We start from the raw sequence: 18,755 nt of genomic DNA on the forward strand, positions 1-18,755 counted from the left end.
ACTCAGCTACGAGTGATTGCCAAAAAGAACCACCTATTTATCTACTTGCACTGGTGTGCTTTCAAATTCCTAGGTTGGCAGGAGCTGGGACAGAGCTCACCCTGTAGAGCGGATTTAAACCGCTGCTTCTGCAATTATGTACTAAGTTGTAGAAAAATAATACTCTAGGTCAGATAGCCAATGTGGTGCCCTCCCAATGGTGTGAACTCACACATAGTCCCCTACCACTGACCAGCCGGGCTGGGGGTTATGGGGGTTGTAGTTCACAACATTTATTCCTGCACCGCAGGGTGTTGAGACTAAATGACCCTTGGGGTCCTTTCAGCTCTATAATTCAGGGGTGCCAACTTGAATAAAATATTGGGGGAGGCCTAAGTAAGCCCCACCTCACATAATCACATGACACAGTGCATGCTCACCATTTGAATGACAATGCCCATCAAGTTTGGGGGGCTGTCCCCCTCAAATATTTTTTAGAAGACAAACCTGTACCATAAGGAGCAGCTAGGGGGATATGGAAATTTTCTGATGCAGCTTTACTCCTATGAAGGCATGGGTGCCAGCTGGGGTTGGATAGGGCCCTAGTTCACTTGAGGGTCATGCACAAAACCAAGTTACCCCAATATAGTTTTCAACAGTTTTATTGCCTTTAAGGTTTTTTTTTGTAAAATATAAATACAAAGGCAGAAGAATTTACTTACAAAGTTAAAACACGGATCTCAAACATAAACACACAATTCAGAAAAGATTTAGCTTCTGTACAGTTTTAACCTCAACATATGTTAGTTTTCAATATTTTACAAGATACAGAAAAAATAGTTCAAAGTCTTCTTTTAAATAAAGAGCATCAAATGTTTAAACATACATATATATATATAAACAATCCAGTTTGCCTTGTGAAAACTAAATTTCACATCTTTTAAATTAAGATATAAAAGTTCACACAACTAGCTGATGCGCATGGATATGTTTTAAATTTATATTACAGTCCATTGAATTATATTCAATAGGGTTTACCTGGCCAAAGCAGGCAACTTTGTAAACAAAAATGAAAATTTTATGAAGTGCCTTACCCAATACAGTCTCCCAAGACAACCATATGACTTTGATCACACTGCCTGTCACAGGCATCTCCCGTGAAACCAAAGCTTTGTGTGAAGCAATACCACTTCCATTTATTAAAAAAAAAGTCCCAAGTAAAAACAAATTTATACCAAAGTTTGTGTGCATTTAAAGGAACATTATATAACAATTTGTAAAAACTGAATGACATCTCTAAAAAAAAAAAAAAGAAAGAAATCTTCCAAAAGTCCACCCATCTGGAATTTATTTATATATTTATAATATGTATATAAAGGAAAGGTATCTTATTTAACAGTGTCCTTTATTTACAGAAATGGTGGCATTAACACATATACATAAAGACATAACTTTACAGAGAACTGTACATTAAAGCGGCCTGGAAGTTCACCAATGATCCATATCCTCATCTGGATGCAACCACTCGAGTGAAGCTCCCAGCAAAGTCTGTAACTCACTTGTATATTCCACCAAGTCCAGCATTTCCTTGCCTTCCGGGTTGAAAGCTTCTAGATCCTTTTGGCAAGAGAACAGCTGACTCAAAGATACCTGTTTGAAAAATTCCGCCTCCATGATGCTGACAACTTCCACGCTTGGGAAACTGCTACGAAATATCCGGGGCGACATTTTCAGCCTCTTTGCTGCGTCAGAAAGCAGCAACCAATTCCGTGGTCTATAGAACAAAGTAAAGAAAGAAGTTCAAATTACCAGTAAGATGGCACAAAGGCTTCAGTCATTTCAATAATGTCAGTAATTATTTGCGTAACTGGCCACATTCCCTTTTCTTGTGATATTGACAAGAAAGAGCTCTACGTCAGGCAGTCAATGCTGTATACTTTACTTGGACCTTTCAAAAACGTGAAAAGAACTCTTACGTAGCCAGTTGACAGGAATGGGGACCTTTAATAACAGTTTGAAATACAGGAGTGGATTTTATTCTGCATGTAGCTCTAAATCAGCACACAATCCATGCAGATACAGACACACAAAATCATCAAGAGAGATGCACAATGCAATGTGGGTGTATTGTACCCTTCCAGAAGCTGAATATAAATAAAAAATGCAAGCCAAAGCCCATTTCCACCAAAACCAATGACAAAATAATCACAAAGCCCATTTGGAGAGGCTACATGAAAACCACAAGACTTCACAACTACCTCAAATATTTATACCATCTCCATTTCCTTACCCTTGAGAAAGAGACACTTGGATGTTATAGCATGGCAACAGAGGTACATCTGAAAATTCAAATTCAAAGATGTCACTAAGACCATCTTCATCCTCATCACTTGAGCCAGGTGGATTAGATAGGATGTCAAAACCTGTTTCCCCCTTTGGCTCTATTTAAAAGAAAAAGAAAAAAAGAAATGAGAACCAGTGTGAAACATACAGCAAAATGTGCATCTTGCGTGGCTTTCCACCTGCACCTCCTATACACCCACCCAATGCCATGCATAATAGAAAAAAGGAATGTTTGCTCACCGCACACAGAGCTGCCATAGAAGTCCCAGGACAAGCCGGGGTCATCGACACTTCGACCTTGCAGGTCAGTTAAGTACTCTAGGGGCAGCAACAATAGCAACAAATTTAGTCAAAACAAAATGTTGGCGAGTTTTAAAGACAATCTTGTCATAAAGCATCACAATATTCATACTCCAAGAAGTTTTGCTTTTGCAAAGCTCTTGAATACAATGTACGGTAATCTGTTTTATTGATCAGGCCACTACAGATGCCCAAATGAGACACTATCTCTCATCTTACTTCCTTTCTAAAACCCTTCTCCTGTTTCCACCTACTTATCTCTTCTGTCCTTTTCCATTCCTGTCCTCGGCATTCTCATTTGGCACACTCCTAAAACAGACTCTGAACATAGAGGCTACAATGACCTTAGATTAATCTTGCTATAGATTACATGTGCTCTATATGAACTCACCCAGCCTCAGAGACACTTTTCCAGACATCCCTACATTATTCTGAGGTTTGAGGAGTAGCTACCAGAGAGGGGACCTTTTCAGTGGTTGTGCCCAAACTTTGCAAGTCACTCCCCAGCATATGTGCTTAACATCTTCCTTATTATCTTTTAGGTACCAGGCAATATCAAGTCATGCTCCTTAGGCTTTTGAACAGCATCTGATTGGACCTTTCAGAGTATCAATTCCTTCTGCTTGTACCTTGTTTTATTGCTCCAGGCCTGCTTTTCTTTGATTTTATACTGCTTGTTATTTATTTCTTTATTATTGCTGGCTTTGATTAGGCTTTATTATTTTGTTTTGTTTTAATTCTTAACTGCCTCAAAAGTAACCCTTGGAAGTAACATTTTGAAATAGGCAGGATTTTATTTTATTTTATTTTATTAAAAAGGAAAGGAAACATAGCCTATTGCAGTGAGCTGGGCTGCTCTGTAGAAAATGGTTCAAATACTCCCAGCTGCATGAAGCTTTGATAGGCAGGAAGGAAAAGAAGCATATGGGCCATAGTAAATCTCTGCCTTCTTGCTGTAAACTCCCCTGAATTTTGCATTTCATCCCACCAGAGCCCCAAAGGATTGTAATTTTACCCTCACCACTTTTGCCAGATGGGTAGGAAAGACCCTTTGACCTACTAGCAAGACCAAGCTGTTGATATTGCATCTTTTAATGCAGCTAACAGCACAATCCTGGGTCTTGCTCTCTCATAAATGTATTGATGGTTGCCGCCTAAATCCAATGGCATATTATTATATAACATAGCGGTTATGTTTTCATAACAGTGCTTCTGAAGTCCTAAAAGACCTGTATTTCTGTTCTAAACTAGCCAATTAACGGACTAAATTTTACATCCTGAGTTTGTATTGCTATTCCCTAAAATGAGTCATTGACTTTGGTAGAAAATTATTTATTTACCTGTTGCATTTATTAGTTGCGTTTTTCACCAAAAAATGAGCCAAAGAGACTCACATCGCAAAGCAAACATTAAAACAAAGTAGAAATAAAAATCTAAAGAGCACACCATGTATGTGCAGATGAACTCAATCCACTAAGATGAGCAAAAAGAGAGAGATATACCTAATACCCTCCATATTAAGAGGCAAAAGCTTGAGCAAATAGAAATGTTTTTGCCTAGCATCTCAAAATGGATACTGACAGCATCAGGCAGGCCTCCCTTATGACAGCATTCCACAAGCAGGGAGCCACCAATGAAAAGGCCCGTTCCCATGCTGCCACCCTCCACACCTCCCTCAGAGGTTTGCCTCAAATGTCAAACACAGGCCCAGGTAAGTTCCTCCACAGAGAAGCAGCAATTTGGGTACTGGGATCTTGAGTAAAAACAAGCACTTTGAACTGAACCCAGAAACTAATTGGTAGCCACTGCAGTCATACCAGAATTGCTTTTATAGGCTTCAACTGTCTTGCCCTGGTCAGCAGTCTGACCGATGACTTCCATAAACAAAGAAACAAAGTAATAGTGTTGCACACCTGTTAGAAACGTTTCCATTAGTTCGCTGTGTGTCATTTTCACAATCGTTCGACCAGAGTACGTTGCAAGCGTTGGATCAGCACCATACGAAAGTAGTAATCGGACAATTTCCAGGTGATCATTTTCCACAGCATCATGAACAGGCCTGGGGGCAGAGAGGGGGAAAGGACACCTTCATTTCAAATTCACATACTGTACCGAGACACATTTTGTTTTCATTTGAAGCAAAAACACCATTATCTTTATCATAAGGTATGGCGGATGACCATCTACTAATTGCTTTTCTCATCATTTTAAAATCAAATGTTAACTCCAGGAATTAAACAAAGCTTACATGGCAAATGAATAGACATACGATATTAAATGGCATGCTCCCTTAAAGATAGGCATCAGCAATTAATCACTACAGTGGTACCTTGGGTTACATATGCTTTAGGTTACATACGCTTCAGGTTACAGACTCCGCTAACCCAGACATATTACTTCGGGTTAAGAACTTTGCTTCAGGATGAGAACAGAAATCGGGCTCCGGCAGCAACAGGAGGCCCCATTAGCTAAAGTGGTGCTTCAGGTTAAGAACAGTTTCAGGTTAAGTATGGACCTCCAGAACAAATTAAGTACTTAACCTGAGGTACCACTGTACTGTGATCACTTTGTCCAAGTAACTTCAATCTCATCTTTTAAACAAATTCCCATTTTTAACAACCACCGGATTCTATTCAGCTTCCATGTTTGGTACCTTAAGGTCACTTAATAAAATTGTTGTACAGGGCTATGTATGGTGGTGTGTGTGTGTGTGTGTGTGTGTGTGTGCGCGCGTGCGTGCGTGCGTGCGTGCATGTGTACAGGGGGCGTGTGTGTGTGTGTGTGTGTGTGTGTGGCCATAATCATCAGTGTTAGACTTGGATATGAAGCTAGCTGTGATGATACAAATGCAAGGGGAAACCCTTTCAACACTCAAAAAAAAATTTCTTAGTTTTCCCCATATGTCTGATAACAAAATAGGACTGGAAGACTCTACTGCCAGCCTCCTTCCTGCACATAAAAACCTGGAGCTAGCTTAGGAGAGCAACATTCCTGAATTCATAGAATCATAAGAGTTGGAAGGGACCACAAGGGTCATCTAGTCAAACCCCTTGCAATGCCCAACATCTTTTGCCCAACATGCAGCTCGAACCCATGATCCTAAAACTACCTCGTGCTCTACCAGCTGAGCTATTTGAGAACATAACATGCCAACTCTAAATGCACAATAATTCCTAAGATTTACACACACACACACACACACACACACACACACACACACAAACTTTTATTTAGGGCTGAGGTCTTAAGCTTCAAATGCACAGAAAGTAGGAAGTTATGAGCTATATACAGATTTGCTATAAGCAGAGCCGCACAGGTTTTGAAAGCCACCAACGAGGGAGACAATAAAATTCCTGCTCTTGCTGTTTGCCTAGGATAGTAAAAACGGGATTGTGAAGAAATTGGCAGGCAGCATGCAGAGCTGGGGGGCTGCATTTGTTTGGGAATGGCAAATTGTTCAGGGCTGCTGTGCACTGAATATACAACTGTCTTCCACACATTTGCTGTACAGGAGGCAAACGCAGCAGCACAGGGAGCTAAGCAGACAACCTTAATGGCCTGGCAAAGCATCTACACCAGTGCAATGAAGCAGCAACACACGTATTTTGCACAAATTCCCTCCAGAAGTGCATATGGGCATCAGGCCATTCAGAGACAGAGAGATGCCTGCAACCATTTAGATTGGTCACCAGCAAAACAAGGCGGAGGATAGCAAAAACTGGATGCCCCTATGAACTGGGGGAATGCTTTAGAAATCCCAGTCCTTGCCACTTCTAGAAAGGGCAAAATTTATCCAGCAAATCCGTGCAACTCTGATCTAGCGAGTGCTTGCTCCCAGTTTTAAACGAGAGAGCAGGTTTTTTTCTGGTACAGAAATCAGGAGTACCTCAAGACCACAAGGCATGCACACCTGCTCAGGCTTAAGAGAGGGGGAGATACTGAAAGACCCTGCTGTGCTCATGTCAATTCCTCTGGGAGAAGACTTGGCCTGAGTCTCCATTACGGCTGCGGCACACAGAGTCGGTTCTACTGCAGTCACTCCCCGGCTCCCTGCCTATAGAGATCACATCACTCTCAACAGCAGCTGCCTTTCCTAGGCTGTAGCTTCATTCATCCTCCCACCAGCCTCACGACCTGCAAGAACTGCTTCCTATCTCAGCTGTTGCAGGCAGCCAGCACAGGAAGCAGCTGCTCTTCAGGCCTCATAACCCAATCTCTCTTAACACACACACACCAACCAGTGGCTAACCAAGTTGTCTGGGTTTCCTGACCCCATTGACAGGCTCCATCTTAGTGTATGAGAGCCAGAGGACAGGAAAGAGGCTACGAAAAACTGAATGGGGAGCAAACTTAGAAGTAATGGAAAGCGACAACAGGAGCAAGGGGGCAAGGGAGAGATTATACTAGCAAACATTTTATATATCCAGCAAGTAATAATAAAGCCATCCTAAAGTAAATATAAGACTAGTTAATATTGGACCACATAGCTAGGTAAACTCAATTTAAGTTTCTTAATGGTTGAGATTACATGCACAACACCATCTTTTGGTTCATTTTATCTACAGCAGCTACCAAAGAAGCACAGTAGTCTTTGGGGGCATCAAAGAGGACAGGGCAGCTTCAATATCAGGTTGCAGAGAAGTTAAATATCCATACAGAAACAGAAATTGAGCAGTGGTTGTGCGAGTGGAACGCAGTTCGCCATAGTTTAAGCTGTGGGGAAGCGGAACCTTTTGATCTAGAATCCAAATATATATAGTGGGAGAGGGAAATCACTGAGTGCAAAGGGAAAGGCACTCTGCATATGCTCAGATGCCATACCTTTAATTACAACTTCCCATGCCCCTGGCATCCAAAACAAGTTTCTCAAGCTAAGCCTTTCCCATGAAGCTCTACACACACCACTAGCTGAATTGCCCTGGTCCATTTACCGGACAAGATATTTCACATGACATAAGTGACCTCTTGATTCGGTTGGCGGTTTTTAATATCTCAGTGCAAGGTTTTCCCTGAAGAACATTAGGTTAGGTGTAACCTAGTGGCAATGTCCCACCCCACTCCTCTCTTAAAAATTAGCTGTTGCAGTATGTAGGCTCATGAGCCAGCAGACCTACAGTAAGCAAAGAACACGAAGGCGTTTTGCCATGTTCCTCTCTTAAAGGAAAATGGGCTAAATCTATCTGCCATCATGATTGCTGTGCAGAGATATTAACATGGAACGTGAGGGCACTTAATGCAACAGGATCATATAATATATTATTATTATTATCATCATCATCATCATCATCATCATTATTATCATTATTATGAGAGGCATAGTAAATGGAGGAGTATTGCCTAGAAAAATAAATTTGTATTAAATATACCAATATATAAAACGAGTCATACATGGTTGTAAGTAAGTAGAGTATGTATACTTTCCTGTGAATAAGTCTAGTTCCTTGGGGTGGGGTGAATTGAAGACACTTCTATGGTGCCCAACTTTTAAGGTGAGACCTGCCCCCCCAAGCTGCTTGAAAACTGCCCATTTAAAAAATCACATTCATCTTCCTAATCCTTAACACACACAACTGCCAATCACAAAGTGAAAATGGCAAGAGGGAGGCTGAAGAGGGAAGCAGTCCCTGACTCTTAAGATTTTTTCCAAAACGTGCTGCAGGGTTTTTGCTTTGAGTAGATTTTGTTTTATATGGCACTGTGTTGTCGTTTTGTATTGTATAATACTAGTTTTTCCAGGTTCGTTGTTTGTTATATATATATATATGCTGTCGTTTGTTATTTTGTAAACTGCTTAGAAACTGATTTATTATTAAGCAGCATGCAAATATATGAATTGATAACAATAGGTTATTTCACTGATGAAATGGGAAAGGGGAGGAGGAGAAGCCAGTGGGTCAAATGCAGCCAAACCTGCTCCCCTCCAGATGTGTTTGGCAGTTGCAGCTGCAAGAGGGAGGGACAAGGCAGCAGAGAAGCTCAGTGTGGATGCAGATGCTCCTGATGCTCCGCACCACACACACATACACACATGCCTTGCCGCTCCTCTTCTCAGTAACTGGCAGTGTAGTGCAGTGTTTGGAAGCAACACAGCCCTGTCCTGCCAGCCACAAATGTGTTTTGGTCTACAACTCCTGGCTGGGGCTAATGAGTTTTAATTCAAAACATCTGGAGGGCACCAGGTTGGGGGGAAATGAAAGGCATAAGTAGCCTGGCGTGAAGAGTCGTGGCTTTTCAGCATGTGTAGCCACATCAATGTGAATCTGAGTGAGATGGTAGCTCATTCCAAACACATGCATTTGTTACTGTGAAGTGAATTAGGAATTTCATAAAAACAAATGCATCTCGACAGCAAATTTTAAAACCGCACGGAAGGGGAGTGGATTGTGAAAGTAGGGAACGAGAAGCTGGGGGTCCTTCCACTTCCCAGACTGATAAGTGCATGAAAGGTTCAAGATTACAGATAAATAGAAAGAAATCAGATGAGAAGTCTCAAAACTCTCAAGGACACTTACAGAGGACAGATCAAGTTGCACGTCAGATGGAACAGGGCAGAAAACCCTACTGGATTTTCTCCCAGCCCTATATGTGGATGATTTGGGGATGCAATCCTACACACACTGTCCAACACATGGAGCATGGGAGGGTGTTTCTGCTTCAGCATATCCTAGGGGCAGTGACAAATTGTTGCAAGGAGCCTGAATTTATTTCCTGTTTCTTTAAAATTCAGAACAGTCAAGGACCTGATAGATTCTGATTGTATTTTATATACATAATCTCTGTTGAACGAGTGAATTTGATTGCATTTTATATACATAATCTCTGTTGAACGAGTGAATTTGTACTATCTAAAAACAATCAAAGTGCAACAAAAGCCATACTTGGAAGACCTGTCTCTAAAGAAAGAAGACAGCCTTGATCTGCTCCTTCACATATAAAAACCTGGATAGAAGAAATGGGCCCTTATTTGATAGACTCCTTCTACGATTGGACATCCGTAATTAAAGACTGGCAAAGAATCGGAGGGATATAGTATAATGTGGGAACTCCAGGAAGATATTAGAAGTGGAGGGATAGGTGAAACGCAAAGGGGAAAGAGGGGAGGGAAAATTGGAATCCAAAGGCTGTAAAATTATTATTTACATTTATCTTATTTTCATCTGTACTATGTTTGAAAGGGGGAAACCCGTGGAAGGGTAAAGATCGATCTTAGGGGACGAGAATTTGGATAAATTGGGTTATTGACGAAGAGTGTAATTTGGGGATAAGAATTTGTTGAATTTAATTGCTTATTTGGAAGATTTGGAACACAAGAGGGGGTAGGGAGGGGAAGTCCTAGTTATTGGCAATAGATTGGATTTAATTTGCTTTGATTTGTTCTAATTTGGAAAACCTTAATAAAAATTATTATAAAAAAAAAAAAAGATCTGCTCCTTCACAGACATTCCCCCTTGAAATGATATTAGCTTTTTAGTAGGGTAGGGCCTCTTTGGCAAATTGAGAGAGAGAGAGAGAGAGAGAGAGAGAGAGAGAGAGAAGTGTTTGATCGGCCTGCTGGGCCCAAGACAAAGAGGACTTAAGAGGTCAAGGTAAACTGACTACTAGCAGCTGTTTGAAGGCTAATACTGATGCCTTTCTATGCAAGACATCACTGCTACACACTTAAGTCACAAATATGAGGAGAGATGCCAGCCTGGAGACCACAGTATGCTTGCTAGGTTCATTCTCAGGAGATGGTAGCTCCCAGAATACTATAGTTCTAGGAGTGTAGCTGTTGTGGGGATGGCATGTGAATCATGGAAGACAAACTCTCACCACTGAAAACAGCGCATGGACACAGGATTTCTATACCACAGCTGGTGGACGTACAAAACCTTGCAATGTGGTTTGCACCAAGTGGTCCCATTGCATGGATTCTACAGCAGGCTTCCTCAAACTCGGCCCTCCAGATGTTTTGACACTACAATTCCCAGCATCCCTGACCACTGGTCCTGCTAGCTAGGGATCATGGGAGTTGTAGGCCAAAAACATATGGAGGGCTGAGTTTGAGGAAGCCTGTTCTACAGAGTTGTGCTGAGATGTCAACGTACCCTCTCCCCCTGTTTTAAATTCTGTGGTTGCTGGGATCCCCAATCCAAACATGCCCACTGATAATTAGCATTTCCTTTCCTTGTCAACATCAAATTACAGAGTTTGCACAACCTCGTTCTATGCAATGCACTGCTGATGCCATATTCACTTTGCCATAGGATGGTTCATACATTGGTTTTCCATAGCAAAGCAGTGATTTACGGTAAAAAAAACACCAGTAATGCAGAATACCATTGCATTGCTGCTTGGGGGCTCTGAATCTGCGCCTGCTACCTTGATAAGAGCACCATTAAACCCAGACATACATGTGCACTTCCTTCCTGCTGTCGCCTGTGTCACTTTCGTGATGGAATGGGGAGCCATGGAAGTCACATTCAAATACACGGGAGAGGAAAATGTAGAGGCAGAACATTGCGGATTTGACTCTCCGGTCCAGCAGGAAAGGGAGACAAATGCATCTGCTGAGCTCCACTTCACAGCACATCATGCGGCAGCAAAGGATGGAAATGGAAGGCCCATGCAAGGAGGGTGGTGGGTGTGTACTTAATCCAGTGGTTGCTGCTCCTACATCGTGGGAGGGCAGGTAGAGGGCACCCTAGCACTAAGCAATGAGAGATTCTGGTGCTTGGTAGGTGAAAGGGTATGTCAACCTTTAGCCATGTAAGAAATGCTCAGGAAGCTGGTGTTAAGAAACAGTGCTAATGTAGAAGCATAAGAACCCGCTGCCTTACCCAGAGTCAGGCCATTGGGCCTATCTAGTTCTGTATGGTCTATGTGATGACCAGCAGAAGCTCTCTGGCGTCTGAGACAGGAGGACATTCCCTGTCCTACACCGGGGGGGGGGGGTTGAACCTGAGACTTTCTGCATGCAAAACAGGTGCTGTCTACCGCTGAATTATGGTCCTGGAGCTTTGCACATTATAGAAAAGAAGTGGCTGCCGAATCTCCAGTTTTCAAGGAGATACAAGCACCTTCTTTTTATGGTGCTAAGGAGGTCTGAGTGGCTTGACCCGCTCAATAAAAAACCCCACACGGGGGGGGGGGCTGCCCAGCCTCAGAGATTCTTATTTAGTTAGATGGGGAGAACGGACAATTTCCACCCTCCCTTCCCCACAGGTGGGCGGGGTTTGCGGCACTGAGTGGGGCTCATCTGGGTGGGTGCCACCCACCTGCTTCGGCAGGCCTTTGACCCACCCTTGGCCAGGGAGGACAATGGATGGCCAGCTAGGGGGTGGGCCTAAGGCCAAAGAAAAGAGGCTGACCCCCTTGTCCAAGCCTCTTTCACTGTTCTTCCTTCCAGGAAGCATGTTTCTATAGACCTGATAAGGTGATAATGACAGAGTGCTCAAGAGTAATAGGCCGCCTTAACCAAGATTAAATCTATTGTGTGTGTTTTCTTGAAATCTTCTGACTATTGCAAGTTGATAGGCAAAGACCAATAACTTAAGAGCTCTTGGCTCACAGACATGCTAATGTAATGTCCTCTGGGCTGTCAGGTTTGGTGGTAATTTGGTAAAACATTCAAATGGAAGAACTCCAAAAGGCGCCCTCCATCTTGTATCTTAGTACAGTAATTTAAAAGCAACAATTATTTAAAAGCAACAATTATCAACATTATGCACAGAAATGTTTAGTGAATCAAAAAGAAAAAGAGGAAGGACTTAATAATTAGAAAAAGATATCGCCATTAGAGGACATGGGTAGAAGGATAAAAGGTTGAAGAAGGTGATTTGCCTGCATATCACTAAGAATGAGTAAAATTAAGCAATGTTGTACACTAAATTAAAGTGTGTGTACAAATTACTTGCACTTTTGACCAGTTTGATATTTAAAAAGATATTTAGAAGTATAAGTAAGATATAAACAGGACTAAAAAGTAGTATCTTTCAACTGTTCAGTAAAACTGCAAGAGATCCTATTCCTATAACAATTATAGTCACAAACAGTTTCCTAATGGAAAAAGAGTTAGGCACATAACAAAGAGAATTTACACAGAAAATTAAAGTGTACAAGGTAGGGTGAGGGGAGGAATATATCAGAAATTCTTAGCAGAATGTTATTGTCCAGTATAGTTTCTCAAATATCAGAACATGAATTGTGAGTGGCTAGCCACCTGGATCTCCCACAAAACTAGGCTATATTGATTCCAGTAGGATTAAAATGTGGATAGATATGCAGCCTAAATTTGCAAAAGGAGGACACAGCATTTTTTGAGGAACCAAATTTTATGCAGTAGAATGCAATCAGCAAGTTCCGGAAGTTTGAGAGACTCCAGGCCTCCACTGTTGGAGAAAAGCGACGTTTCTTTTAAACATAATTTCAAAGCCATTGGTGACATCAACCCAGCTGTGTATTAATGCGGGACAAAAGCAGTGGCCGTTTACTCTTAGTAACTGAAGTGTTGCTAACCTAGTTCCATCCTGAGCGCTGCAGTTCACATCGGCTCCATATTCTAGGAGATGTCGCACAATGCTCAGCCAGCCTCTGGCACAGGCCTCATGCAGGGCACAATAACCAGCATTGTCACGATGATTTACATCACAGACTTTGTTTTCCAAACAATACAGAACCACTTCCTGGAAAAGAGAAGCAAGAGAAAACAGACCATGTTGTTTGTTGCTGTGGAGATATGCATACCTTTACTTTAACATGCTGGGAATACCCTTCTCATTGGGCTATTAAGGAGTAACAAAAGCAAGAAGGGAAGAAACTACACAGCTCTTCTCCCCATTGAAGAAGTCAAAACTTAGAAAAACAAAACAAGCCACTAGCCCCCAAAGGCAGATTCGGAGAACCCAAACAGCTCCGCATCTCAACCCATTTATTTATCAGCAAGTCTCAGGGGCAGAATGAATATGCAAATAACATACTTAAGACTGTGATGTAGGGTGTTCACATATAACAAGTAACTTTCCAAACTAACAGAAGGGTGCCTTGGCGATGCCAACATTTTACAGCTGCTATTGTAACCCTGAATATTTCCTCTATGGCAGAATGGAACGTTGGTAGCCGCTGAAAGTATAATCAAAAGCCTTCCTCTTCTTTCAGATCCTGAAGAAAACAGGTCAGCTTCTGCTTTTGTTCGACTAAACCTCTTTGCAGCATCCTGTATCTTAACTACTGAAATCTTAATTCCTTCCAAATAATGTTAGAGTGTTAGAGCTGATCTATACTTTAACTTATATGTGCCTCAACTGCTCCCTGGGGTCACAGGTTTCACCCCAGCGCCACAATGTGTACAAACACCATGAAGACATGGAGCAGCTATCATGATGTGAGTTTCCCTGCCTCTGATCCATGCCAATGGCAGCCACAAGCATGAACAAAGAAACACAACATCATGATGCTGGACTACACAGGGTATGGTCTGTGCACACTGCAGTGCCAGATGGAAATTTGCCATGAGGTAAGGTAAGGAGTAAAGGTACAGGGACCCCTGACCATTAGGTCCAGTCGTGGATGACTCTGGGGTTGTGGCGCTCATCTCTCTTTATTGGCTGAGGGAGCCGGCGTACAGCTTCCGGGTCATCTCTCTTTATTGGCTGAGGGAGCCGGCGTACAGCTTCCGGGTCATGTGGCCAGCATGACTAAGCTGCTTCTGGCGAACCAGAACAGTGTACGGAAACGCCGTTTACCTTCCCGTCAGAGCGGTACCTATTTATCTACTTGCACTTTGATGAGCTTTCAAACTGCTAGGTGGGCAGGAGCAGGGACCGAGCAACGGGAGTTCACCCTGTCGCAAGGATTCAAACCGCCTACCTTCTGATCGGCAAGCCCTAGGCTCTGTGGTTTAGACCACAGCGCCACCAAGGTAAGGTAAGGAGTAGACTAGTCTAAATACTGTGGCCTTTGTCTACATTTTTATCACTGATTTGAGATGCCATTATGGAAACAAGAACAACCAAGATAATTGATTGGGAGTGTGTGCATGTGTCTCACATGCACACTCCTCACATTTTCATAGGAATGTAGGGTTGGGAGGGATCCCAAGGGTCATCTAGCCCAACCCCAGGATTTATATCTTTCCTTTCTTGCACCATGTAACCCAAGGTAGTGCTTTGGCAGTAGTGATAACGCAATCAAGCTCACAGGCAGTAGTGATAACACAATCAAGCTCACAAGCTCTTGACAGTCATGGAAACATTTCATTAGTTCTTTTATTAAATAAAACGTGTATACCACATGACTGTAAGGGGCGGGGGGGGGGGGACCAAAGCGGTTTTGCAAAAATGAGACTGTGATCCTTCAGTCACCTGGAACAAAGGCCTGGGGTAGCAGATCCTGTTCTATTGGCCCTCAGTAGGTGACAAAGTGCTGTGAAAGGAACCCGATACAAATGCTGTCAATTTAGCAGGACCCTTCACAAGTTCAGTTAACCATTTTGTTCTCAAGTAAAGGCAGAGAGAAGAAAAAAGAATAAAGAGCATTGTGATGCCTATTTTATTACGGCATAAGCTTCCACGGACTAGAGTCCGCTTTGAGAAATGCAGGAAGCCCATTTCCCCAGCACCGCAGACTTATCCTTGCAGTTCCAAATCTGCCGGAAAGCCCACAGTAATCTGCACTCTTCACATACCTGACCTGAGGAGTTGGTAGCTAGGATACAGCATGAAGCTGTTCGTGTAGCAAGCCTTTGCTAACCAGTTAAAGTGGATCGCAGGAATCTAATGAACTGGCTGTCCAAGCTAAAGAAAGAAGTCCAGTCATATGACTTTTAGGATTACTAAGTGCTTCAGCAACATACTATGAACAAGGTCTGTCTTGTCAAAATGGGGAAGACTTAAAAGGCTCGCCAGGTAGTGTTCCCTGCCCACCCCAACCCACCCCAATGCCAGCCATGATGGAATCTGTCAGTCTGGTACCCAGGCTTTTCTCTGCTGGTACAAACAGCAGGCTGGGACTAACAGCACAGACAGGAGCAATATAATTCAATTAAAAAATAAAAATCTGGGAAAAGTTGTTTCATACATTTCCTTCCATTTCTGGCTTGCAGAAACAGTACCAAATCATCTGTGAGTGGGCAGTTTGTTAGTACAAACAACTGCCACTTGTTTAATTTTAAACTGAACTAAAAAAAGGGTGCTTTTAAACATATGAAACTGCCTTGTAATGAATCAGGCCATTGGTCCAGCTAGCTTGCATCATCTACTCTGGCTGGCAGAGACTCTGCAACAGAGCTAAGCTTGACAACTAGCTCTTTCTCAGCCTTGCAGCCCCAAATCCATTGCCTGCAAATCCCAGGGACTGACTAGAGTTGTGGGATCAATGGAGCTCATGCATGCAAGCAATTCACAGCGGCCACACAATGTCACTGGCATCTAATTGCTCAGCCCTTATTTTTCTCCATTTAAGCTGGATTTATCCCTTCTGCGGAAAATTCATTAAGGTTGCAAATGAACCATTTGCAGTGTCTAAATGATCCATTTGAGATTGCAAGACCTTATCTAGATGCACCCTGGGCCTCTTTCTGTGCCCAATCTATGCATTGTGCCACACTGAGCTGTGGACCATCCAGAGTTTTGGCTTTCAAACAAAAAACATTAGCACAGAAAACTCAGGACTAATTCAGAGTTTTAAATCAACAGGCAATAAGCATTTGCCTATACAGTATTTAAGTGACACGTACGTCAGAAATTGTCAGGGCTAATTGTCATTCCCCCAACCCCACCCCATTGCTTAACTCCCATTCACAAAGATCCCTGAAGGAGGGCACCCATTCTGCATACACTCAGCCTCTTGCCACAGAACTAGAGAAGTTCCCAGTGGATTTCATCCAGTGTCATTAACCATGAGATGTAACAATGTAGAGTTTTATGGTTAATTAATTAAATGCCTCATTAACTCTTTAAACATGATTTATTCAATTCATAGAAATCTCAGCCTTCTCTGTTGAATTCCACAACATGTGGCTGATAGCACATGACTAGTTTGGATCTGAAATTGGGAATCCTGGAAAAAACACATTGCAGAAGCTTGTGTAGAACAATTAAGATTGATGAATATAAATATGGGTGTGGCCAGGATTTATTTTAGAGGGGCAGGCTTTATGTGGGGGGGGCGGGCAGAACAGAATTTTCTGTGATGCAATTGGCCGGCTAGTTAAGTATTTCTATTTATTTACCTGGTTTATTTTCTCCCTTGGCTATGCCCATTAATTCCCCAATTCCCCATTGTGATGCCCTCAGGCACCATGATGCCCACTTGGTGACCACCATTGCACCCGACTCTCCTCATTTTTTCCATTAAAAAAAAAAGCCTTCTTCATTACCATTGGTGATGCTAAACTGACTGGAAAGCCACCCTACCCTGGCTCTTTTACCTCCCTTTCCACTAGGAAAGCCTCTGGGTCCCAAATGGTGGCACTTTGCCAGAATTTTTTTTTGTTTCTTGGTGTGTGTTTCACCTGATTTTTGTGTTTGTATGTTGGGGTTATCTGCTTTTTGGAGGGGGCTCTGTGTGTTTGTGGTACGGACTCATTGTTAAAACCGTGTTTATGGAAGACAATATTACTCAGCTATGAGTGATCGCCAGAGAGAGAGAGAGAGAGAGAGAGAGAGAGAGAGAGAGAGAGAGAACTGATTTTTCTTTTGCTTGGATGCAGATTGCCTTGCCTGGTTTTGCCGTTGGATTGTGAGCATTTTGCTTGGGAGTGGGAGAGCTCAGCTTTTTGTGTTTTATTTGTTTTAGGAAGTATGTGGGTTTTTTGTCGGGTTTTGGTGTATCACCAGCTTTTCTTCTGCAACACGTGTATTTTGTCATCATGTGGCAGTTTCTAACATTTTCCAAATGTGCCCCTGAGCCCAAAAGGGTTGGAAACCCCAATATAGAGAATTTAAAACTGCATTCACCATGACACCTACTGGCCAGTTCTAACCCATATGCCATTTTCATGCAACCGTGTGTTGTTATTTATAAGATGCATAGTTATTTATAAAGTCATCTCAGTTTCCACCAACCAAAGCACAGAATTATTTTCAATGCTTCCATGACAGCTAGAAAGTGATGCATTCTAGCCTAGTAGAAATGGGAATCCTATTTAATGTGTGTGTCTGCGTGTGAGAGGGGTGTGTGCATGTCTCATTTGCTGCTTTAGTACGTGTGGCAGGCTGCCTCTCTAGATCCATGTTCCATGAGTACGGATCCACAGAGCATTCTGTGCATCATCCTCCGTCCAAGCCAGCAAAGGAAATCACTGAAAGAATAATGTGCCTAAAGTCTCTTTACAACGCAACAGCCAGCCCTGTCATAGTGATTTACATCACAGACCTTGTTTTCCAAACAATGCAGAACCACTTCCTGGAGAAAGGCAGGAAGGGTGGAGAAAAGAAACTGTTTGTTGCTATGGAGATATCTTTAACACCAGAGGTTATCACTTAAAGAAAACAGGAGGGAGGGGCACAATTCATCTGGGAAGTGTTTCAATTGGGGAGGGGGAAGAGAAGAGGAATGTTCCAGGGGGAGTCCTTCTATAAAGCAGTCAGATAAGAAGGGCATTTGGAAAGGCAAGGCCTATGAGCAAATATCCCTCACAGCCAAAGTATCATGGCAGCCAACAGACTTTCCTAGGCTGAGGCCTGCAATGCATTCTACCAGCAAAACCCCATTCCTCTGGGGAAACCATGAAGAAAACCTCGGATTTCCTGTCTACAACCCTATCCACAATGCACACACACCCCTCACCACTGCTCCCAAATTCACTGACTTTTCTAGCATGTTCCTGTACAATAACAGAGGGAAAATGTTGAGAGCACACACTTGGGTGAGAAATTTTATTTTTTAAAAAACAAAAAAAAACTAGAAAAGTCATACAAAAACCACCACAAAAAAACAAGTTATTTTAACATCCCTCAAGATAATATATTCCCTGTCAATTTATATTTAAGAGATGAAGAAAACAAGTTTGTCAACAAACAAATCTCAAAACTTTGTTGTATTGTGGGTCTGAGACACTTTTCTGGCTGTCTTATGGACTACAGCATTTCAGCTGATTATGCCTATCACATGAGAGAGGTCATTTGAAAGGTTGCCAGCTGCACACCAGTGCA

General features: G+C 42.4%; 1 protein-coding gene across 25 annotated transcripts in view; it reads right to left on the reverse strand.

Moving 5' to 3' along the window:
* Nucleotides 1-625: 625 nt before the first annotated feature.
* The window catches only part of BCOR (BCL6 corepressor), an 88,841-nt gene continuing 70,711 nt past the window's right edge, over nucleotides 626-18,755 (reverse strand). For all 25 annotated transcript variants that reach the window (XM_083734151.1, XM_083734138.1, XM_083734146.1 and 22 more), the window contains 5 exons: nucleotides 13,120-13,286; nucleotides 4,536-4,681; nucleotides 2,563-2,640; nucleotides 2,270-2,420; nucleotides 626-1,753 (listed from right to left, as the gene is read on the reverse strand). In XM_083734151.1, the coding sequence (XP_083590277.1) occupies nucleotides 1,468-1,753; nucleotides 2,270-2,420; nucleotides 2,563-2,640; nucleotides 4,536-4,681; nucleotides 13,120-13,286 (828 nt within the window). In that variant the 3' untranslated portion in view covers nucleotides 626-1,467. The remainder of the gene's footprint in view (nucleotides 1,754-2,269; nucleotides 2,421-2,562; nucleotides 2,641-4,535; nucleotides 4,682-13,119; nucleotides 13,287-18,755) is intronic.

The sequence above is a fragment of the Podarcis gaigeae genome (genome assembly GCF_964106915.1).
Source record: "Podarcis gaigeae genome assembly, chromosome: 4".
Taxonomy (NCBI): Eukaryota; Metazoa; Chordata; class Lepidosauria; order Squamata; family Lacertidae; genus Podarcis; species Podarcis gaigeae.